This window comes from Clarias gariepinus, chromosome 5 (genome assembly GCF_024256425.1).
Source record: "Clarias gariepinus isolate MV-2021 ecotype Netherlands chromosome 5, CGAR_prim_01v2, whole genome shotgun sequence".
NCBI lineage: Eukaryota > Metazoa > Chordata > Actinopteri > Siluriformes > Clariidae > Clarias > Clarias gariepinus.
Window position 1 is genome coordinate 17,928,138 of NC_071104.1, and position 25,782 is coordinate 17,953,919.

At 38.8% G+C, this 25,782-nt stretch overlaps 1 protein-coding gene across 1 annotated transcript; it reads right to left on the reverse strand.

Moving 5' to 3' along the window:
- Positions 1-2,389: 2,389 nt before the first annotated feature.
- zmym2 (zinc finger, MYM-type 2) lies at positions 2,390-25,586 on the reverse strand. Its single transcript, XM_053497203.1, has 23 exons — positions 25,511-25,586; positions 19,109-19,965; positions 18,363-18,651; positions 18,098-18,260; positions 17,689-17,901; positions 16,770-16,917; positions 15,800-15,915; positions 13,612-13,734; positions 13,343-13,493; positions 11,323-11,495; positions 10,957-11,122; positions 10,817-10,842; positions 10,529-10,670; positions 10,308-10,435; positions 10,018-10,180; positions 8,987-9,121; positions 6,985-7,097; positions 6,594-6,774; positions 6,163-6,314; positions 5,409-5,523; positions 4,906-5,148; positions 4,477-4,612; positions 2,390-3,898 (listed from the first exon to the last, which is right to left on the reverse strand). The coding sequence occupies exons 2-23, from the start codon at positions 19,911-19,913 to the stop codon at positions 3,712-3,714; spliced, it is 4,068 nt and encodes a 1,355-aa protein (XP_053353178.1). The 5' UTR covers positions 19,914-19,965; positions 25,511-25,586; the 3' UTR covers positions 2,390-3,711.
- Between the last annotated feature and the right edge of the window lie 196 nt (positions 25,587-25,782).

Consider the following 25,782-nt stretch of genomic DNA (forward strand, 5'->3'; position numbering starts at 1 on the left):
GACAGAAGTTCTAGTCATAGGACCGCATACAGCTAGGAGTAAAATTTTAGATCATACCGTAACTTTAGATGGCCTTTCTGTTCCATCAACTGCACCAGCAAAAGACCTTTTTGTGATTATTGATTCCAGCTTTTCATTTGAAGCAATGTAGATAATATTACCAGGATAGCATTCTTTCACCTTAGAAATATTGCCAAGATAAGAAATATATTGTCGCTAAACGATGCAGAAAAACTAGTTCATGATTTTATCACCTCTAGGTTGGACTATTGTAATGCCTTACTGTCTGGTAGTTCAACTAGGTGCATAAATAAGCTTCAGCTAGTCCAGAATGCAGCAGCGAGAGTCCTCACTAGAACCAGAAGATATGAGCACATCACCCCTATCTTATCTTCACTGCATTGGCTCCCTGTGAAATTTCGCATTGATTTTAAAATACTACTCTTGACATATAAAGCATTAAATGGTATTGCGCCGCAGTACCTGAGCGAACTGCTAGTGTCTTACAAACCGCCACGCGTACTTCGATCAAAGGATGCAGGCTGCTTGTCAGTACCGCGTATTATGAAAAAATACAGCTGGGGGCAAAGCTGTTTCTTACAAAGCCCTAAAATTATGGAATAGTCCAAATAGTGTTCGGGACTCAGACACAGTCTCAGTGTTTAAGTCCAGGCTAAAAAACTATTTATTTAGCCAAGCATTTTTATAAATAGATTTGCCTTAGGTAAAGGAGCAGATCTGGGGGACTCATGGACAGAGTATTATGGTGAACTGATATGTTTAGATGCTGTCTTCCTCACTCTCATTGATCACTCAGGTTTGCTGACGGTGAGGTGATTGTTTGCTTTACATCTCAGGAAGCCCTCATGTTTGTGTTTCCTTCTGGCTCTCCCTTTTAGTTATGCTGTCATAGTTAGTCCTGCCGGAGTCTCTGCTTGCACTCTACAGTTAATATACATTCACATTATACATTGTGTGACTGTGACCATACCTAACTGCCATCTCTCCTCTTCTTCTCTTTCTCTTCCCTCTCTCCCCCTTTTACTCTTTCTCTCTCTCTGTCGAGCTACACATGTCGTTCCTGAGCTGCCAGTGATCCAGACTCCCTCTGCCCTCCGGACCTGTCTGGCCTCGACTGGTGTTGGCAACTGTTTCTTTGGGGACTTGACAGTTCGATAGTTCAGGACTGGAACTTCCTACAAGTCCACCTGAGTCTTCAATAACTACCTGGACTCCATATTAACATCAATTAACATCAGCTATTATAGCTGACCTGCCTGCCACCTAACACACTGTATAAATGCAGATCATTTACTGCTTTCTGTTTCACCCAAATGAGGATGGGTTCCCTGTTGAGTCTGGTTCCTCTCAAGGTTTCTTCCTATTACCATCTCAGGGAGTTTTTCCTTGCCACTGTCGCCCTCGGCTTGCTCACCAGGGACAAACTGACCATTTTGATTCATACATATTCACATTTCATACAAACTTAAATAGTTATTTTGATTGTGTAGAGCTGCTTTGTGGCAATGACAATTGCTAAAAGCGCTATACAAATAAAATTGAATTGAATTGAATGAAGTGTCAAGTCCCTATGGTACTTGTTTTTGTGTGGTGGTGTTGATGTAGGGCAGTTTTAGTCCAAAATGCAGATGACTTACCTCGTAAGTGGCAATTCACAAGTTGGAAATATTAACGTTTACATTGGTGCATTTGACATATGAAGATCAAAAACACATCCAGCGTTCTTTATCAAGCAACAATTTAAACTGTGGTTTATGTCCCTCTTAAGTTTTTGTAAAATCAGTATTATAAATTAAACAAGGAAATGGGTGTGTATGGTGATCCAAAGGCAAATACATGTATATAAATAATAACTTAAATGCAAGAATTTCTGCATTGATTACTAATTGCATAGTTTGGAAGCTGTGAATAATCTTAATGACATATCACACCCTAAACTAGAAACGAACTTTTAGTTAAAAAGTCTACACCAGTTTTACAATTAGGAATTTTAGGTTAAGATTCCTGGTTGAGGATTAAGTTAAATGCATCTATTATTCTAACAAGTTAAGTGCTCATTTAATGACAATCTGGAATATTATACCAAGTATTTACAACATAGGACTGTTTTGTTTATCAGAATTAGATGGAGAGTGAGTTTTTTTCTGCTCAGTTGCTCTAGTGAAACATGTCAGGGTAGTGACAATTACATGCACACATCTTAAATGTGTCTTGTGACTGATGAATACTTCAAAATATTAACTATATTAATAGTATAATTAATATTAATATATCTCTATATCAATATATCTTCTTTAGGTGTGACGTTTGATGATCATTAGGGTTAAGTCTGCTGTGTTAAATTGATGCAAGGGGCTAGCAGGTGGCGTAGTGTAAAAAGATGATCGTCTTTTAATGTTTTCAATTCAGTCCTGCTTACATTGACATTTGGTCTAACAAAATTTCCTGCATCCCTCAGAACAAACTGCAAATTCTCACAGGTTCAAGAAAATATGTTGGTTCCTCAGGTTCAAAGCGATGGATTCATATTGTGTGAAAGAAGGCTCATTAAATCAGTAGAATTCCAAAAGGTTGTCTTTGTAAAATAAAGAAAATGACTTTTAATTAGTTGGTAAAAAAATAGAATTTATAAAAACAGACAATGAAGAAAACATAAAACCATTTAAACATATAAAGCTGTTTCTTCCTTTTATCTATAAGAATGATTTTAATGATCAAAACTGTCCTTTGCAGATAAACAACTTTTTCAATCACAAATCTCCCCCGAATACAGTACAAATGTTCTGTTCTACTATTAACAAACGCCACTGCGGAATCAACAACGCACTTTTTGTCAAGTGCTTTTGTTTATTTCAAACGTAATAAAGAAACATCCAAATGTCAGTTAAGTTGGAAGGGGGGGGGAAATCAATACACATTGGGGGTAAAAATAAAGGAATTATAGAACCGAGTGCTCAAAAGAATAGCTTCACACTAAAAAAAAAAAAAAAAAGTATAATATTAATACTAACGAAAAGCCTGCTTCAAATAAGCCTGCTCTGCAAGCCACCCAACACCCAAACTCCAAAAGAAAAGGTGGAGAGAGAGAGAGACAGACACAGATGGGTGGTCAAGGGCTGCAGCAGGCTTTAATGCTCTTAATGAAGGTGAGAGAAATGGCACAGCACACACACACCCGCACTCCTGTCAGAAGGACGCCAACACATTACAAACCGCAATAAATAAATATTTTCTCTTAGAAGGCTTGTTGGATTCGCGCTGAGGATGATTTATTTTATTTATCTATAGTATCTCAATGGTTTTTGTTTTACACACACACACACACACACACACCTCTCTAACAATATTTTCAGAAATATTTACAGACCACAGCAGCCCAATCTGGGCATCGTAGGTAATGCTACATCACATACACACAACTTCCTAACAAATGAAAAACAAGAAAAAAAATATACAAAAAAAAGAAAAAGCAGCAGTCTGTGGGTTGCTTTACATGTAAGCACCAATCATCAGACCAAGTCTTCTGGAAACGCTGATTTAGAAATCAGTATTAATCCTTAAACCCCTCAAGTCCTGACATACAGTATTCGCTTTGCTTATAACTGTAACGGGATCAGTGTGTTTAAAGGGAAAGTGACATGTAATGCGGAGGGTGCTATGGTGGCATACAAAGCCTCGGTTCCTCTTGTGCTAAATTCCCTCTTCCTCATGGCCACTCTCTCTGTAGATATCCCTCACCAGAAGCACTTGAGTTAGCAGGCTCTCCAGCACACACTTTTCGAGGGGATTTGAGTTAAACCACAGAGGACTGTCTGATGTAGAGTCAATCTCTGGCTTCACATAGAAGAAATCTGTCCTCTGCCTCACGGACTCAGGGCTGGAAAAAAGAAAGCAAGAAATTCATCTGAGACAGACTGTCGAGTTATTTATTTATTGTTTCACAAAGCAGAAACGTATGCTACAAGGCAGAGCTATTCACAGTTAATATATAAAATTATATATTAACTGTAAAACAAATGTATGGAGATGTATAGAGATTTTAATAAACCCCTGCATCAGGCCCACTAACCCTTATGCATTATCTGGGGCACCTTTCCTCAATCCCTCATATTACTCTCTTATTCTGATGTTCTTACTTAAAAGATGTGGCACCCTTGGTTTTTCTCACAGTATGTGGACAAAAAGAGTCAGTTCACCAATTTGAAATGCAATCAATGCATCAATGCACGTGAACAAATCCATCAATGCACGTGAACATTAGACTTGTCTGTAGTTACCATAAGGTAACTGTAGTAGAGATGCCATTACATTTTATAACTGGCTAAAAAGGCCAAACAAAACGGCCTGAAAGGGTGGAAAAAAGGTTTGATTATGGCTGGTAAAGTGTACATGGTGCACAGTTTTTCCTGTAACACTCTGTTATAAGATGATACACTTGGATTTAATGAGACTCACCACTTAGACAGGTAAAGTTCATACAAGCGGCACTCGTGTTTCTTGACAGGACAGCGAGGGAAGCCTTTCAAATCATCGTTCTGATCAAAGTTTGATTCACTTGTCTCTTTACGCCTCCTCTTACTTGCTGTTGGTTCTGTTCACATGAATGAGACAGATTAAAATAACGACTCAATCCACAGTTGATGAAGGCAAGCAAACTTAAAATTTCATTGTTAGGCCTGTTTAAAAAAAAAAAAAAAAAAAAAAAAAAAACTCAGTGAAATTATAAGTAACCTTTGTTTTAGTGTTTAAGAGAACACTAAAATAGAATGGTAATTAATAAAAACCTAGCAAACAGTCATCAAGAGTTAAACAGCACAACAACATAAGATAATTTTAAGAAATCTTGGCGTAAGACAGGAGTAAACTGACTGCAATGAAACATACCATGCTGATCCTGTGAGATGGAGGGGATGCAAATACAGACGGTGGTGCCATGATCATGAGGATTAGATGTGCTGGGCCCATAGACGTTGCCAAAAGAGAGACGCATGTGCTGCTCAACTGTGCGCAGGCCGAAGTATTTTGTGTTGAGATAGACGATAGAGCGCAGGAGAACTGAGGGGGAATGTTCTCCTAGCTGCCTGCTGCTCCACAGACACGGCTCCTCAACACGACCCCAGAGAGAGCCTAAACACAACATCACATTAACACGCGCATCCTCTAAATACACAGACAAAAGTGACATTATTTATGTGCTGTGTAATACACAGTCAGAATACAGAGGGGGAAACCAGTAAAAGGTGCCTCTTGTGAAAATAAAATTCAAAATGTCCTCATAGTAGTGAGTCAACAACTTTAGTTCAGGATGTGAACAGCAGTGGTTATAATCATTGGACACTTCTGAGTAACAGCATCATGAAACTACAAAAAAATGCCATGTGTTTTACCATCAGGAAGAACGCTAGGTTGCCAGCCTTTGAGAACCTTGTTTAGTTCCTCCTCGAACAAACTGAAGCATTGGTCATTAAAGAGGTCATCTGTCCTTCCTTTTTCCTGCAAATACTTTAAGTAAAGCAAGATGACATCAGGAAGAATAACAGTAAGAGTATGAGTAGTTATTGCATGATTGTAAAACAGGACATATAGTCAAACTGTCCCAAAACAGTTATTTATTTATTCAGAGGTGCATGTACAGCCAAAAGTACTGAGAAAAAGGGAAATTTGATGTTTTAATGACGCACTCACTCCTCTTAAAGGGGTCATACAGGCCTACATACACTTTTTTAATTAGAAATAATTGTTGGATCTAGCTGTGCATAGACCTGAAAAGACATATGCAGTTCTCTGGTGTCTCTTGCTCAATCCATGCCTGGATTGACTTTCATTTGGTTTGACCCAGGCCATGCTTCCAGAAGCTGAATATTATTTCACTAGTTTCAGTTATTTAGCACAACTTATCAGCCAGATAGACTAGAAATAATTATTGAAATCAGCTGTTTTGCATTCGGAAAGAACATGAATACATGGCAGATGTTATCTTAATACTTTTTGGCCCACGCTGAAGATCCTTCGATCCTTATTACTACTGTGCACATAAAATATTCTGCAGCATATAAATGAGACCTTAAAAAGACTTTAACTGAAACAAATCCTTTAAACTGCAACAGAAAAGCCACATGTATATGAAGCAGTCGCACATACCTTCTGTATGCTCAAGCAAAGGTAGAGAATGCTGTCTGGAGCGTAGCGTTCCCCATTGGGCCGACGAACCTCTCTGACAAACTGAGATAATGCTTGGCTCAGGTCTGCCGCACTCAGGGAAATAAGACTGCCTTTCAACCGAGATGGAGTCACTAGACACAGAGACAAAAACAAAATACATCGTCATGTAATCTACTCAATTATGCTGAATGGAAATTTAATTGAATTACATATAAACTCTACAAATGTTTCTATTCATTCATGAACGTTTTTTAAAATAAAAAGGTTTGTGTCCTCATAACTTTAAATGATCAACACTAAATGCTTCAGAATGTGAACAGCAATTAGGTTATAATCATTGGACACATTTAGTTCACCGGCAGCTCCTCGTGAATAAATCCCTCATGACCAGGTGGTGACAGATTTCTCACCTTCTTTGCAAGCACTCTTTTCTTCTGTGTCACTGGACTGTGCAGCTGATGATGCAGTCCATCTCCTCCAAGCGTTCAGGCCATACCTGGAACTCAGTGGGAAAGAAGCATCTGCTGAAAAAGACTCGGCTGACGAAGATTCTGTAGACGTCACATCTTCCATGGCCCGCCTCTTGATGCCCTAAATCATAATTAAATGTAAAAATTGGACAAGGATTGGCTAAGGACAATGACTTTAAAATAAAAAGCATACACACTGTAGTTTCTATTCATGTAATGTCCTCATAATAAAACATCAGCAATCACTGCACATCAGCATGTGAACAGCATATTGTTTATAATCATAGGACACACTTGTGAATAAAGCTTAACCTGCTCGTGAGTTAAGTACCTTCCTCCTTGTTCTGGTCCAGGATGTCTCCTCTTGCTCCTCACTGAGAACAGGCAGTAACGTAAAACTCATCTCTGTGTCCATCCCCTCTAAGGTGGCCACAGGCTCCGAGGCTGAGGAAAATGATACCTATAAATGACTTTATCAATCAATAAATTAATCAATAAACAATGACATGATGTCACTGTTTTAACAGTAGAGACAGGGCGCTGCTTTTTTCCGAGCTCCGTCTGACTGACCAAGTTTCAGGGTAATGGTCTAACTTTTTCGTCCTCATACAAAGAGTGAACATAAGAGAAGTATTTTATAATGCATTCATTCGAAACGCTTGTTATATCGCTAAGTTTTAATTGTTTTGCAGCTGCTAGGCAGCTATCCCATTAGCATTGCTAGTCGGTTAGCCCGACTATCACAACTTTGCCTACGTTTTTTCACACCGATTATTTCAGTTTTTAAACTCTATTTCGGTTGTGTGTCTGAGTGCAGGTGAGAATACATTGGAGCTGCACTCAGTGGACTTGGAGCTGGAGACCGTGGAGAAGCAGATCCGCAACCTGCAGGTGAAGCTGGCCCAGCTGGACCGACGGTCACCTGTCCCAAGTAAATTCTCGGCATGACAAACATGCGGGGTTGAGGTTCTCAGAGAATTTCTCTGCCCAGGTCCAACGCACCAAGGATGCAGCCCGCCCAGGTTTCCTTTACAGTCAAGTTTCAGGCCCCATCATAGTACAGTATAGTTAAAATTGCAAATTACTTGTTTTAAGCTTAGGACCAAGGCTGCATCTCAATACTAGTCTTACTTGATCTTAGTGCTACATTCGACACTATAGATCATAATATTCCATAGATTGCTTACAAAATCACATAGGTATTCAGGGACAGGCATTAAAATGGTTTTAATCATACTTGTCTAATCAATACCATTTTGTAGATCTGTTGTAATGCCGGTAAAGTATGGGGTCCCACAAGGGTCAGTTTTAGGACCTCTGCTGTTCTTAATATACATGCTTTTTATTTGGGTAACATCATTAGAAGACATGGGATTAGTTTCCATTGTTATGCTGATGATACCCAGGTATACATCCCAACAAAACCAGACGAAAAAGTTGTCTAGACTAACTGAGTGTGTCCAGGATATAAGTAATATCTCTGTCTGAATTTGGTAAAAGTTATTGGTTATCCAATCTCTTTTACCAAATTCAGACAGAGATATTACTTATTGGCCCAAAAAACAATACACAACAGTTCTCACAATTCAACATGCGTTTAGAAGGATGTACAGTACTGTTACTACCATCTCGACAGTGAAAGACCTGAGTGTAATATTAGACAGTAACTCGTCCTTCGAAGATCATATTCCCAATATCACAAAAACAGCCTTTTTCCACCTTAGAAATATTTTCAAGCTTAGGAACATTTTATCCATATCTGATGCAGAAAAGCTAGTTAATACATTAATGACCTCAAGACTGGACTATTGTAATGCATTACTAGGTGGTTGTCCTGCATCCTTAATAAACAAGCTACGGTTAGTCCAAAATGCAGCCGTCAGGGTTCACAGGGTTCATCAAGAAAACCCATATAACCCCAATATTATCATCCCTGCACTGGCTACCTGTTCAGTTTATAACCTAGCACCTGGTAACTCATCCCTGTGCTGAACTGGTTTTCATGTTAATTTAAATAATGTCTGTTATATTTAACTTTCAGCTGCATAACACACATGATGTTATATAATTTCTATCCGTTATCACCCAAATGAGGATGGGTTCCCTGTTGAGTCTGGATCCTCTCGAAGTTTCTTCCTATTGCCATCTCAGGGAGTTTTCCTTGCCGCTGTCACCGTCACACTTGCCTCGTCAGGGACACTCATTATTATCTAGACACATTTTTCCCCTCACACATACACACATTTTTTTTTTGTGAAGCTGCTTTGAGACAATGACCATTGTTAAAAGAAATAGAAATAAATTGAATTTAACTGTTTTAACCCCTTTTGTACCTTGAGGAAGATCTTTTTCCAGATCCAGCTCAGGATCATACTTGTCTTCCTCCTCTTCTTCCGAACTGCTGCCAGAACTTTCGCTATTCACTCTCTCCTTTTTAACCACTCCACTCTCCTTTTCACATTTGATATCTAAAGACAGATAACCATAAAATACAATTTCTTAAAATTTTGCCATGACTGTTGCCTTTCTTCAAAAAGCAGTAATGTAATGGGTATTTATTATTTATGAATTACATATCTGAATATACTGAGACAAATGCTTTCTTTTTTTTAATGAGTCATTATCACATATGGATAAAACTGATATTTAGAGCAATGTAATGGAGAATGCAAACGTGCAATATTCTTTCAATCTTTAAATACATGTGAACAAACATTCCTGCTAAATGTTTGAAAATTAAAGTAATATTAATTATACTAAGAAGGGGGGCACGGAGGCTTAGTGGTTAGCACTGTTGCTTTGCACCCTCCAGGGTCCAGGTTAAAATCCTGCCTCTGTATCCCACAGTCCAAAGATAAGCAGATTAGGCTAATTGGCAATCCCAAATCGGCCAGAGTTTGATTGCCAATTACGAGCACGAGTGTGTATGTGTGCCCTGTGATGAATTAGCGACTTGTCCAGGATGTACCCCGCCTCATACCCCAAGTCTCCTGGGATAAGCTCCAGGCCCTCCCGCAACCCTAAATACAATATTAAATGGTATAGACGATGAGTGAGTGAGTGAAGTACAAAGACAGAAATGTGTGGTTTTCAGTACCGATCAGATGATACCTATAGTGCATGTATCCAAAACAGAACACATACACTGCAAGTAACTACTGGTCACTTATATACTTATATGCATATTTATATATTGGTATACACAAAAATAAAAAGAGAGAAAATGGTGAACCTTTCAGATTTAGTTCATTTTTAAACTTTCACCCAAAAGACAATGTTTCTGTATGTTGCATCCCGAGTCTAAACTCTCTCACAGACAGGTTTAAGTCTCAGGTTTAAAAAAAACTGAGGAAAAGCTTCACACCTAAGCTGTCAGGTTTCTTATCCTCATCTGCAATCATTTCAGCCATTGCTAACAGATCAGCTTCGAGAGGATCGGAGGGAACCTTGGCTTTGAGCTCATCTATGGTCTTCACAATATGCTCAGCACTCTGTAGTGTGGTGGGGAGGAACACTGGCACGGGTATCTGAGAACAGCAAAACCACACACAGTCTCTATGACTACATCACACATTTGTGGCTCTCTCATCAGCAGTAATAACTTATATTTATGTTATTTTTAGGAATTGAAGTAATTGAGAGAAAAGCTCTTACAGGTACAGGTATTGCAAAGGAAGTGGGTGTGGCCTGAGCATAGAGATTCATAGGAACTGGAACATAAACAGGAACAGGAATTGGAACAGGGATGTACTCCTTCACCAAGCCCTCCAAGCCATCTTCTTCTGTAAAGACAAAACCATGTGTGTTAGTTTGAGTCTACAATTAACACATGTATGGGTCGCATGCTTGGGTACTTTGTATGCAACACCATCTACCTGTTTGCAGTGATTTGCTCTGCATATGCGGTTTGCAGTATGTAGCTTTTGTCATGGTGAGAGGTTTACAAAGAACAGCTTTATTCTTTACATCCTTAACAATCCCTCCTCCAGCATATGACACAGGTCCCTGATTAATCACCTGCAAGGAAAAAGAGTCAGAGAGGGATTCCTGCAATATACAGTTGTCTGAATAGATTGAGATTATACTGTCTCTGTGCTTCTTTCTCCTGTAATCCATCAAGAGTAATCAAGATGAAATGAGTAAATTAATTGACTAATACTCACAGTTAATTTTGATGCATGTGTCTGTCCTATTATAAGATAAAAACAAAACAACTATTAGTTTTATTTAAAAAAAAAACTTGTAAAAAGATTCTTTCTGCTAATTTTATTAGGATTTATTCTTTTCTTTTTTTTTTTTTTACCGAAAGTCGTGTTTTCTGGCCCTTTTTGAGTTGCCATATTGGGCTGATTTTGCTGGAGGTAAAATCGGAGGAGACACTCTTGGTCACAGAAGTGCTTCATCTCAGCACGCCATTGCACAGACTCGGTCAGATTTCCCTGCACCTTACAGCAGTCACAGCGTGCCGCCTGGTGGACAAATAAAAGAAGACAACCTTAAAAAAGCAAAATAATAAGGCATAGCATATAGACAGGCAAACGTATAAATCCTGTGTCCTCATATTATAAATGAAATCGACACCATGGTTCAGAATGTGAACAGCAATTTAGTTATAATCATAGGACAATTTTAAAAACATAATTACTAATTAAAAAAATGAACCACAGACCTTGTAGTACCAGTCATGAAACTTCTTAGCACAAGTTTCACTGCAGAAGTCCCTGCTGACACCATCAATCTGTTTGGTAACTGATTTTTTGCACATCTGAGTGCAGTGGTTGCAGGTGACACATTTGAGGCCTAGACGTTGTATAAAGTCCTGCTTGAACAACAGCTTGCAACCTGAATCCAAAGAAGATTCGGAGATGCTTCATTAATCAAGTAATTCAAACAACAGCAGTGGCTCTTTCATAGTATAAAAAATAAAGTTACTCTTCATATAAGTTTATTAACTTTAAATCATATAATCATATTGGAGTTATTAGTTTATTTGACTTAGATGAGTGCGATCTAAACTGCAAAACAAACAACGTAGTAAATAAAGAGAAGCAGAGCCTAATATTTGAACAGGTGGTTTATGTTTAGAGGTGCGGTTAGATTTACAGTATTTTTTTCCCCTCAAAATTCTTGAACAATACCTCATAATGACAATGTGAAAGAAGTTTGTTTGAAATTTGGGCAAATGTATTAAAAAAAGAAAGAAAATGAAGGAAAAATAAAAAATAAAATCACATGTACATAGGTATTCACAGCTTTTGCCATGACACTCAAAATGAAGCTCAGGTGCATCCTGTTTACACTGATCATGCTTGAGCCGGTTCTTCAGCTTAATTGGAGTCCACCTGTGATAAATTCAGTTGATTGGACATGATTTGGAAAGGCACACACCTGTCTATTTAAGGTCTCACAGTTCATGTCAGAGCACAAACCAAGCCATGAAGTCCAAGGAATTGTTTGCAAACCTCCGAGACAGGAAAGTATCGAGGCACAAATCTGGGGAAAGGTACAGAAAATTTTCTGAAACATTGAACATCCCAATGAGCACAGTGGCCACCATCATCCGTAAATCGAAGAAGTTTGGAACCTCCAGGATTGTTCCTAGAGCGGGCCGCCCAGGCTAAGTGATAGAGGTGACTAAGAACCCGATGTTCACTCTGAAAGAGCTCCAGTGTTTCTCTGTGGGCAGAGGAGAACCTTCCAGAAAAACAACCATCTTTCCGGCAATCCATCAAACGGGCCTGTAAAGTAGAGTGGCCAAACACTCCTCAGTAAAAGGCACATGACAGCATGCCTGGAATTTGCCAAAGGGCACCTGAAGGACTTTTAGATCATGAGAAACAATTCTCTGGTCTGATGAAACAAAGACTGAACACTGCTCATCACCTGGCCAATACCAACCCTACAGTGAAGAAGCACGGTGGTGGCACCATCAAGCTGTGGAAATGTTTTTCAGCTTGCACCTCCAGGGTACGTGTTTGATTCCCGGCCAAGCTCAATTCCCATCTCTGTTTGCATGGAGTTTTCATGTTCTCTCCATGCTTGGTGGGTTTCCACCGGATACTTCGATTTCCTTCCATATTCCAAAGACATGTAGGTAAGGTTAAATAACGTTAACCCCCAAATTGCCCGTAGTGTGTGAGTGTTTGTGTGTATGTGGATTGGCACCCTGTCCAGGGTGTACCCCACCTCATGCCCCAAGTCTCCTGGGATAGGCTCCAGGCCCCCCGCGACCCTGAATACAGGATAAAGCGGTATAGAAGGTGTGCGAGTGAGTGGTGCCAAAAGTGATTCAACAATGTATTGAGCAAAGATTGAATACTTATTGACATTTTTTTTTCCTTTTTTATTTGTAATACATTTGCAAAGATTTCAAACAAAGTTATTTTACGTTGTCATTATGGGGTGTTGTTTGTAGAATTTTAAGAAAAAGAATAAATTTAGTCCATATTGGAATAAGGCTGTAACAAAATGTGGAAATAATTAAGTCCTGTGAACACTTTCCCGATGCTCTGTATTACCTTACTTCCAAAAGTACCTTGTTATAAAAAGTCTGAGAATGCCTTACTTGGCTTGTTCTTTAAAAAAGTGACAGTTAAAAGCTTTAGTTTTAAATTGGCAGTGGCATTCTATTCACAATCAACTAGATAGGCTTTCAATTAAATGGTAAAATAAAATGAATTGAAAGGTACCTTCACTACAGAAAGGCCTTTTGACTCCTGAAAACTTGACAGTCTCATGAAGTGTCTTCTCTTCCTGGCAGTACTCACAGAAGGTCACAATACAATGGAGCTTCTTATAGTCCTCACAGCACGTTTTACTGCAAAACTGGTACACCTTTTCCTAAAATCAAAGAGTAAGAACATGACAATCAAAGTGGAGAAAAATAAATTGTCTGTCGAAACATCTAGTTCATTAGAAAAAACGATAACAAAACCCCAGAGTTGGTGGATAACACTACCTCCCACTCCAGAATCTCTGGTTTCAGGCTGAAGGAGCCACGACAGTAGTTGCATTTCAGTTGGATGTTGCTGGAAGCTGAGGCAGGAAGTTGGCCATTGGCTGATGTTTGTATGGTTGCGTTCTATAAAACAGGAAACATTGAAATTGCCCAGATGTTCCAAATGTGTGATTCTAAAATTAAGGATTCAATAATGGCCCCAAAAATCCCTATATTTATTAGAAGTGCTTTTATGAAGTGAATAATAGGCAAACATGGTCACTTCCATAGGTGTATGAAATGTTTCTACTTTTGTCTCTGTAAACCACCACAATGGATTTTAAATGAAGCAATCAATATGTGACTGAAGTGCAGTCTTTCAACTTTAATTTAAGGGGTTTAAAAATATTGCATTAACCATTTAGGAATAAATGCCATTTATAAATGGTTCCTCCATTTTCCCAGGCACAAAATAATTTGAACAAGCTAACAATTATAATTATTAGGATAAGGATTATTTTTAAAACCTGGAAACAAAAAGGTGGCAGTGAATGACTGACTGCAGCTTAGATCTTGCAGACATCACCAAATACGTCGTTTCCTGCCCTGTGCTTTTTTGCCAGAATTTAACTGCACCTAGGGCTGTGCAATTAATCGAATTTCGATTTCGGATCTCAACGATCATCCGCACTTTCGCCCTTCCAGAAGCCCGAACTCTCTCACTCTATACTGTCAGCAAAGAAGTTGCGCATGTGGTATCTGATCGCATTTAAAAATCAGCGCGAGTGAAGATGGCAAAAAAAGAGCAGCCACAGAAGTCTTTGGTCAACAAAAGAGGTAGAAGCAATTTTGTTGTTTGGGAACAGTTTGGATTCGAAGAAGCGGACGTGGATCAAAAACATATCAGGTGCAAGATTGTCTACATGGTTGTCTCGACACTATTAATAATAATTTATTATTTATAATTTATTTATAATTCATTTATAATTTTATTTAATATTTATATTTTATTCATTACTTGTTTTTAAAAGATTGTGGAAGTGCACTATATTGTTAATCTTGTTTGCCTTTATTTGTCTTAATCTGTTTTAAGGAGAATTCACTATTCTGTTCAATAAATGCAACATATTTCCAAAGTCAATAAGTAATCGTGTAAAATGATCGTGATTTCAATCATGACCAAAATAATCGTGATTATTATTTTTTTTTTTTCCATATTTGAGCAGCCCTAACTGCACCTGCTTTTGGTTGCTGCTAGCTTGTCGGCCTTTCTGCCTTCAGTTTTGCCTTCAGTAAATGAAAAGCAGCTCAACCAGGTCGGGGACAGGTGACTGCCTCACCCTTTAAAGAACAATCCACTTTTTCTTGTTGTTTTTTGGGTACGTTTTGGGTCATAATCCACGTGTCCTGTCAGATTTGTAGCATTTGACTGATCTTAGCAGAAAGTATAGCTCTATGAGCTTGATTATTCATCCTGCTATTTCTATCAGCAGTCACATCAATAAACACCAGTGACTCAGTTCCACTGGTAGCCATACATATCCATGCGATAACACTACCTCCATCATGTCTGATGTTCATTTTGGAACATGACTTCTTCCTTAAATTCTCCATATACTACTCTTCCAACAATTCTGGTAGAAGATAATCTTTTGTCAGAACAAAGTTGTATCTGGTCTTTCTGTTTTTCAGTGTGACCACTGGATAGCACCTTGTGGTAAATTGTCTGTATTTACATTCATTAAGGCTTCGGTGTTCTGTGGCCTTCAGTACTTTTTAGCTTGCTGATCACTCCAAACCTTCTTTTTAAAAACGTACCAAGTTGTTGATTTAGCTTCTCCTAAAATTTTTCTTTCTGTCTGATAAATCTTTATTTTTTTCAGCATCCTTCACTTAGCTTATCCAGGGTTCCCGTAAAATTGCATTTGCTAGATGTTCAACATGTGGCATCAACACAACCTTTTATTTATTTAATAAAATAAAAAAATCCCAAGAAACATGCCACAACTGGCAAAGTTTCTGCTTATCAATGGACTGCCCAATTACTTTTGAAGGACTTAGTAAAAAAAATATATATATACAATTATCAGTTAATGCAATATTTATACAAACCCTTTTTAATAAAGCTTAAAGTTGACACCTTAATAAAAATCTTCATTTCAAGTCGCTTGTGATGGTGTATAGAAGGAAAAATATGAAATTTGTGTACCTGAAATTTTGTGACACACTGAGAGCTGCAGAAGTTTAGGACTTTCCCTTCAGGTAGTGTCGCCTGGTACTGAGGTAATGCATTTCTCTTACAGAAATGACAGGAAGGCTCAGAGACTAGAAGAACAGATGTAAAGTGTCAATACAAGCTATGTAGGTGTTAAATATGTGAGTTGACACCATTCCTGAAACCAAGATACTGTTAGCATCCAATAAATATTAGATGGGCTCCATTATATTTTAGTGACGCACAAATAATTTTCAAATAAAAAAGCATTAAAACACAACTAAAATTGTAAACCATTAACATTTCGAATGGCAATCGAACTGGCCGGAAGCATGCCTGAGGCCTTTCCCATCGTAACCCAAGCGTTTACAACCCCCCCCCCACCCCCCTCAGCCTCAAACCTTGTGATTATACAATGGCAGTAATCAACACTGTTTCTGGAGATTTAACTTCCTGTAGAATTCAGGTCTGACCCTAATCCTGCATACCTGATTGAGATAATCAGTCCGCTTCATTAGCCAGATCAGCTCTGTTAGATTCGAGCTAGATCCCTAATGAATTCTGCAAGAAAGTAAATCGCCACAGACTGACTGGTCACAAAAAGACATCTGTTCACATATCAGAACAATATACTTTCGACTTTTATAACATTACTTACTGATATTGCTCTGCTAACATACAGATATACCAGAATAGTGGTAATGTTAGCACATAGCCAACAGGCTAGTTCACTGTCAGGAAGTTAGCCCGTAAACGTAAAATAATCTTAAAACTCTTGAAAATATTTACATCCAAAGACATCATAATATTATTATAATGATGATGATGATTATTATTATTATAATACTTAAAAACCTAAAAACATTTACTGAGTGCACATAAATAAAACAGGACAGCCTACAGGAGATATATAACAAAACAGGCGACAATCAGTGGTTATCCCCAAAGTTGTTATGGTACTTACTTTGTGCAGCAGCTGAAACTTTGCTTTTATTCATACAGGATGAAGAACAATAAGGCTCCATTATTCCAGTGGGCCCAATCCCATGAGTAACATCGAAAGACCTGCACATCACCTTGCATCCACTACACTGTGTCATCTTTCCATGTGTCTATGAGAAATTAAAATAAACTAATAAATAGAATCGTTTAGGGTAGCATTTTATTACCAAAATCTTCGCTTAAATTAGATACATTCTTGGCATGTTTCTTAGTTTACAGGTTTTGAAAATTAGTGAAAGGAGGAAACAGACCATCTATAATTAAGAATGCAATTTAATTATTTGTCACATGTACCTCCCTTAAACGCTTGGGCCACCACACAGTTTGAGGGGTATTCATGGAATTCAATTTTTTACAGTTTGAGGGGTATTCGAAGAATAATTAGACTAAAACCTCCATCATTGTGTTTTTTAGGGAATCAGTTATTGTGCTGTAATGGAAATGATTAGCACAGCCTTTTAATTATTTACTAAGATGCAAAGAGACACGATGAATGGATAGTGGAAGTGGCCAAATCTTACCCCATGGATTAGGAGGTGGCACTCAGACACAAAGATCTTAAGACAAAGAAAGACTATGTTTTGAAGGAACATGTGCTGCAATGTATTTATGTTGTTAGAAGGATCATCATCAGTTACCTTTGCATCCCACTATTGGTAGTTAAATTGTAAATGAATTATTGGTTTATATTTTTAGAAAATAAAAATCACATTAAAATAATCAGAATACATTGCAGACAGGTACAAACAATAAAAGAATGCAGGAGTGGCAATAAAGGTCAGAAAGCCTTTAAAAGCTGTCTAATGCATGCCTCTATATGCACGGACAAAAATAGATCACGGATATTACTGTTTAAAATTAGCCACATAAGTTGACTTTACCTGTTTATAGTCCCTGACACAATTCTGACAACAGAACCGTTTCTGCTGCCCATCAATGAGTAAGAAGTGATTTGCTGTGGCTCTGCTGGGAAGGTAGTTCCCACACTGCTCACAACAGTTCATGACCAGGCCATTAGCCATACGGTAACGGTTAAAACAGGCATCACTGCAAATTTTATGGGTGATGTTCTTGAAGCTGACTTCATGACGAATCTAGAGAAATTAATAAGACACAAATGGATTTTCATATAGAAACAGACATGTGACAAGACAGACATACAAGTAAAATTCATATACTCATATTATTATTATTATTATTATTAATACATGACCTAAAATATGTTCACAACTTACATGAGACTATATTATAGTACATTAAATGGAAACAACTAAAAACCTGTTCACTGACCTCTGTGAGTTTTCCACAGACAGTACATTTAGTTTTGAGAGTGTTTTTCGGGGGATTCTGTTTATTTTCATATGCAGCCAGACAACCGGTGCTGCAGAACTCCTGAAATGATTCACTCGAGTCCACCTGAGCCACGATAGTTCCTTTCATACTAGTAATATCCCTAGTTTTATGAGAAATTACATTGGGCAAGTTGATTATCACAATAGACACATGAGAGAATAATATGAGCACAAAACATGAGGTCACATCATTTAAGTCTTACTTCTTGCACATGGTGCAGCTCTTTTTGGGTGCGGGTTTGTGGGAGAAGGCAGAAAGGCAGGTCGTGGAACAAAACAGGTGGGACGAGCCTTTGCGCTGATATGCAGTCTGACCTTTCTTTAAAGGCTTTTTACAGTTAGCGCAGGTGACCTTCATGGTGCGCGGTGGCTGCTGGGAGCCTGAGGAAGACTGGCCTGGTGCTTTGGGAAGAGATGCTGTAGGAGAGGGAGAGTCCACTCCTGGCTGCTTCTGATTGCGGGGAAAAGACGCAGACTGAGAGATCCAGGAATCTGAGAAAAGTTTAAAATTGACTTAAGAAGGATGTTCTTTATTATTCAGGAAGATGACATTCTGTTAGATAGCTAAAATATTTGTGATGTTTAGTAGACTTTAGATTAGATTTACCTTTGTATACGAAACCCATTTAAACTACAAACAAAGGAAAATTATTGATAACATATTTCCAGTCCAACTTTTAAATCCATTATGTGTAGAAACAGGAATAAAATTAATTCATGCAAATAAAACAGCCTTGAATAAAATCCAAAGCAACAATAATAAAAGCAGTGTTCCGTTCACAATAACATCCTCTTACTTTAATTAACTTTAATAGGTTAACAGAAACTAATGAATTTTGTTATTATTTAATATGGCTCCATAATAAATCAAAAATAGCATGCATGTTTTTGATGATCTGCTAAACAAATAACCAGCAACTGACTTCCAAAAGAGTAGTCTATGCATTACCAGATCTCTGGTGAGTCCCTGTCTCGCCATTTTGAACTGGCTGGGTAGCTGAGTTAACACGTCCTGGGTTGAACGTTGGTGAAGGTTTGCTGGCTGCCCCTTGGCTCTGCTGGGCCCCAGGATTTAGGCTGAATGTGTTACTGATCTGCAAGCCATTTTCAGCAGCTTCCATCTCTCCACTGGCGTCTGCTTCCTCGTTCCCCTTCAATGATGTTACACTTGTGATTTTGAGGTTCATGCTTTCCTCATCAGATGGAGCTGTGGATGTCTCTGCAGACGTCGACATTGCCACCTCTGACGGACATGACCCTCCCAGTGTGGTGACGCTGGCGATTTTGATTTCCGAGTCTGGTTCCGTGCTGCTTAATGCTTCTCTGGTCTGACCTGAGGCCAGCGAGGAGGAGGAAGAGTCTTTTAGCTCTGAATCTTCTTCGTCATCTATAACAATTGGCTCAGTCTGGCTTTTGGGAGCCATGGTTGCAGCAGCTGTTGAGGAAGGAGAAGAAGGAGTGTTGGAGGATGCTGTTGCTGTGGTGGCTGGCTCTGCACTGTCTGTGGTCTCAGCAGGTGCAGGGTTGCTAGAGGGGCTTGGTGCTTTTTCCCCCTCCTGAAAGCGAGGCCCCTCCACCAGCACCACGTCATCATCGTTATCCTCTGGAGCCTTGGATACGCCTGTTGTCATGACACCAGTTCCTTGATGCTGCCCATCTGAGCACAGTTCTGTTAAGGGTGTGGTTTCCATGGGCTCTTCCTCCTTGTTTAATCCTTCCTCCACATCTGTCCTAGGCTCCAACTCCCCATCCATCGCTTAGGTAACCAACCACCTGTTACCACAAATAAAGTAGTAAGGCATTCACCTGGAAAAAAGAAAGAAAGAAAAAAATATATTACATAATAAGATATATAATAAGAAATACATACATAATGAGAAGATTCCTACACAAATATTTTGAGGTTTGAATTCTATAACCAGTCAAACACAAAATATTATTTAACTCAGCCATCTTCTTTCACCTCGTGCTTATAATAATAAAAATAATAAATACTGTCTCAGACACATTTTTCTATCCTAATTTAATGTTCTGAATGCTCTTGTAACCTCCTTATGTTAATGATTATTCCTGCAACCCCACATATGTATCTTGGTTACTTTGCATCTATGGTTACCATGGTAATAAAAGCATCAGGAGACAGTTCCTGTCAATGCAATCTGTAACAGTATTCACTATGCAGCAGCAGGTCGCATGCATTATGTGCTAGAAACAAAGGATTACCCCGTATTTGCTTAATTAATTGCTAACAGACAATGACATAATATTCAGTTTTTCTATAATCACCTAAAACTGCAAAGCTTCCTAATGACACATCCCTCTCAGTTAAGGGAACCACCTATGCCAAGGGTCACGGTAAAGCAGACAGGATGCTAAAATGGCTGCAACAACAGCTGTCATCAACACGCACACTTAAAACTATTTTTTAAAAATAGTTTTGTGTCCACAAATTATCTGTAACATCAAGTGATTCTATTTCCCCCACACACCTTCAGATTTCACATCCTGCATCATATAGTCCAGCCGACACACAAATGGTTTTACATTTGTGAGTGTATAGTATGTCTGGGGTTTTCTGAAATGTATGTCTGGACACTGAAATGGCTGTTCATGGAAATTGTATGACTAGCTGCACTAGATTTTTAACAATTTTATACAAGAAAAAGCGTTTAAAGCATGCACTTCTAGAGCCAACCAGCCACGGCGGTCTCCATTCCACTCTAAAGCTCACCTGAATTTGTAAGTGATATTGCTTGTTAGAATGCACCTACATTTATTCTACCCATTACCTCACTGAAAATTATTAATGCTTTTTTTCTTTTTTCGAGACTGTGGAAAAGTCAACACAATAACAATAGCTTAGGAATGCTAGTTAAGTATCTTTACAAGCTAAATACTATATTGATGCAGCTATGCGTGATTTTGACATGTTTATATGTTACACACAGTTTAATCAAGATGCTACACATCACAATTGCCTCAGTTAAAGGAAATACGTAAAATTTCATTTCCACTCCACACGCTGCAGCATGCTGCAAAATCTCCAAAGCGTTACAAAAGGTGCCTGCACCTGGTTACGGTTGCTAAGCTACGACTTGTTAACCATTCTTTAGGGAAGGAGTTAGGTCAGTTAACAGACAGATGCTATAAAGATTTTAATCTGGCTGCAGTAGTTAAGACAGAATCTTACCTAGGCTGGTAATCTTAGCTACTTCAGCTTCAAAAACTTAAGCAAGTCACCCCGAATAAGGGCGTCTGCCAAATGCCATAAATGTATTCAATTAAAAACTTAATTGTAGAGTAAAACTATTTAAAAAAAACAACAACAAAAAAAACCTTTTTTTTAATGTCTAAACACTCTTCCAAAAGCAACAAGACAACCTCAATACAAACCGAGCTGAATTCCAAATTATTTTAGTTTTCTGTGTTTATACATTACATAAGGTGATGCAGTTCATCGTTCGATATTAAATCATATTTGATTCACTGGTACAAAAGGTGCAACTTGTGTGTGTTTGTGTTTTGAAGATGACACACAAAATAATCCATTACTTCCTCCATGATAATGCTAAAGGCACCTACAAAGAGGTGCAAAGAGATGATCCAACAACTGTAGATGAATTTTAGATAAAAAGACACATATGATCTTTTACAAAGAGATTGCAAGTATCGTTAGACTGATCACATCAGGTGTGACTTTTTCCACTAGTCTACTTTGCATCCTTCCTGAAAGACACAGCTAATAGCTGCTGGATTTTACACAATAGACGAAAGGCAAACCATGGTTATTTTGAAAAAATATCTAAAGGTAAGGCTGGCACATCAAAGAGAAATGACAAATTAGTTTAATCAATTAAACAGAAAGCACCCCAAAGGGTATGCCAAAATCAGTCAGATCAAATCAGCCAAGACATCAGTCAGAGCTGCCACGTCACGTTTTACATCCCTATATCATGCTGTATTGCAGATATTGCAGAGGCCTCAAGCTTTACCTAAAGCTGACCTCACACAGAAGCAATGTGGCTAATCTTAGCTACTACTGGTGGGATTACTATCGATCCTACTTGATTTAGTTGATTTCCTGTGCATTTTAAGAGCTTGATTATGAAAAAATGGCAATCTATTTTAACCACTAAAAGTTTTTTTCTGCATATCTGGTCAACTGCTGTGTGGCGAAAACATGCACAAATCTCTTTGTACAACAATCAAGAAACATGCATGCATATATCAAGATGTAAGTACAATGTACGTAATCTATAACAAATTCCACAACCCTCATTCCTTGCAAAAATGCATTTATGCAAGTTTAGCTGATACTCATGACACTTCAGCAGTCCCGCTGAGCTAAATCAATCTAAACTTTTTATAGTTGTCTATTTACTTTTTCGCACACCACTACAGAATTATGGTGTACCCATGCTGTGTGGCTGAATTGATTATTAATCGATCATTGATTGGTCTACTCAAACAAAGTACACTGTAAACAGAGCACAAGACTACAGGAGCGTGCGATAGTACAACAAGGTTGTATTTAATAACAAAATAGCTTGTGAAATGTTCGTGAGCATATGACTGTTGAACAGTCTGATAAACTCTTATGTTTTGAGCGCTATTATTATTGAATGCAGCCCTTCTGTACTAACATGCACGCTCCTGTGTGTTGTTTAAATTTAATTAGGGAAAATTTTAAAATCCTTTTTTTTTTTATAATTACTGCAGTGATTAATCTGTTTCATCTGATGCAGTTAGTAGATGTAGAGTAGATGTATCCCCTGGTCACGGAAAAGACGTTTCTGGGTTTCACAAAGTTCAAACTATTGGTCTGCATTAAGCAAAAAAAGCAAAGAGAGATATTGCTTAAAGTACTGGAATCACATTTGGAACCTTTAATGGAAGGTCGGTGCTGAAGCATGAACTTGGTGGAAGAAAAATCATGAATGTTTGTTGTTGGAGATCACTTAACACTTAAATGTGAAGCTGCATCATGAAAAATGGACAGTAGAAATCACAGCTATGTTTAATAGTGAAATGAAAAGCAATTTCACACACAATGTGACAAGGCTGAACAGCTGTGTGGACATAAGAAAACCACTTGTTACTGAGGATACATGTGGGAAAAAAAGCTTCACTTTGCTATGGAGCATAAAGATGGGACTTTGGATCAATGGAAAAAGGTTATGTGGTCTGATGAGTCCAGACTGACCCTATCCCAGTGTGATGGTAGAGAATGACCAGGTTATCCCATCAATAGATTTTTTCGTTTAATTCCCTAATGCTACGGGAATACTCCAGGCTGACACTGCCAAGATTCATCAGGCTCAAATAGTAAATAAGTGGTTCTGGAAGCATGAGAAATCATTTTCCCATGTGAATTGGCCACCAGAGTGTGCTGACCTTAAGCCCATTGAAAGTCTTTGGGATGTACTGGAGAAGACTTTACGAGGTGTTTCAACTCTCCTGCCATCAATAAAAGATCTCAGCCCAAGCATTTATTCAATTCTGAATGGAAATAACTGATGTTGGAATAAAACGTTGTTGAAAAACAATGCCAATGTGAATGCGTCATAAAGGTCGTCCGATAAAATAATAGCATGTGCACAATTTTTTATTATATAGTTTTGGGCGGGTAGCTGGGGGCAGACAGCGTAACATGCTTCTCTAAAAACAGCCTCAAATTTAGTCATAGACTTCACCGCACAACTGATTCTTATTCTGCTTACTTTAGATTAGCTTGACTTACCAAAAAGGAAAAAATAACTTTAAACGCTAATAAGTGTTTGAGCGAAAATCTTAATCTCACTGCCTGCTAAAGGTCTCAGTTCTTGCCCAGTTCCTTTCAGTAATGACTGGAACAAGCTTTAAAATACAGAACATACTCTTTACATGTCTATACAACAGCAGTAGCTGTGACAATATTTGAAAGCAATCAATGATGCTTTACATCTCTCCAAAATAAAAGCGGTTTAACAACAGACACATCTACTGCTACTGTTAGTGGAACATTATGTTATGGATGTAAAGTCTTGAAACGAGCTGGGGGGTCAGACGAAATTAAAAACAGAATCAATAATCGTTACGTTCATACCACGTGACCAGTAAACCGTCTGGGACAGTGTTTCAAAGAAAACCTTCCGTCCTTTGAAGTGTTCTCTAACTGCAGCATTTGCAGATAACTCAAACCTGGGAACGGCTCTGGTTTCGTCTTAAGAGGAAACAGTGAGGCCCACTAGGGCTGTACCCTTCACTGTGCACTCGAGTGCAAGTACTTTGGGACTGGACCAGGGCCGCAGCTCCACGGCCCCTACAGCACGCGCTACACTAGATTCCCCACCTTTCACACTGAGAACGGCATCAAGCACACCACCGCCTTTCATGTAACACCTACACATAAGGGCGCCGACTCGACTCGACTCTGGAGTGAAAACGTGCGCTTCACAGGCAGAAGTGTGGCCGTGTTTCAGTCCACGCTGTTCCCACCCCTGGCCTCTCTGGCGCATGCAGCCATTGGATTAGTGGAAGTGGAGGGAGGAGGAGAGCCTGTGAGACTGCGCCATTGTTATTAGCTACAGAGAAACGTCGCAAGTTATTCGCGAATAATCGTAGCATCGAGACAGCCATCAAGTGCACGAACGACCAGAAAAATGTCCAAACACTTTAATTTTCACAAACCATGATCAGTATGGACTCTTTGTTATAGTATTCTGGCCAGATGAGTAGATTTCTAAGAAATGTTATAAAAATAAGCATCATCAAAGCAGTCATTCGTATAACAATACACTGCACACGACTTAAAATGAGTTATTGTTATTACTCTTGAATTAACATTTAATTCGGAAGTTACCCCAGAGCTTTTACCCCGGGCAATCAAAAGGACATACACGTGGCTACCTGAGGGGGCGCTCGACACCCCCAGAGCATCAACTATAACGCCTCGGCACACAAATTTATTTTTAAAAAAAATCGACCAGATTATTACAAGAAATACCGAACCGTGGAAGCACTGAAGCATGCATAATAATCAGCCGGGAAAGTAAAAACCGCTCCCTAACTGAGCAGTAATTCCCCCCTCAGTGGGTAGTTATGTCTCCCGTCCGCCATTAGAGAGGCAGAGAAACAATACGCGGACGCGCAGCGGCAACAGCACCCTACCACGGCAGAGAGGGGGAGAAAATCTCAGGCGGGGTAAAACTGCCTGCCTCTCTCTCCTGGCTAAATTAGATTAAAGAACCACACGCAGGTGAGCCGAATCTCGTCTTTAAGGAAGAGCTAGACACTACAGACTGTTGAGAGAACTTTAGCCAATTAAACACAGTAGCTATAGCATCAAAAACCCGCCAGGGAAAATTCTTACCGGAGTAGAGCTGGAAACGATATAGCGCCAGTTTTGTGCCTTGACATAAATTCAGACGCGCATGCGCGAAAACGTACGGACGTTCCAGGCGCGTGGGAGGATACTGCCAGCGAGGTCCTTGCCGCTCGTTATCGCGCATGCGCACTGCTCCCCGATCAACTTAAAAATTGAAATCCAACAAAAGAAGGCACATCTGTCTGTAGTCTATCACGTGCACCGTTGCTATAGTGATAATACCGTACAGTTACAAAGACATGTAATATACCATAAAT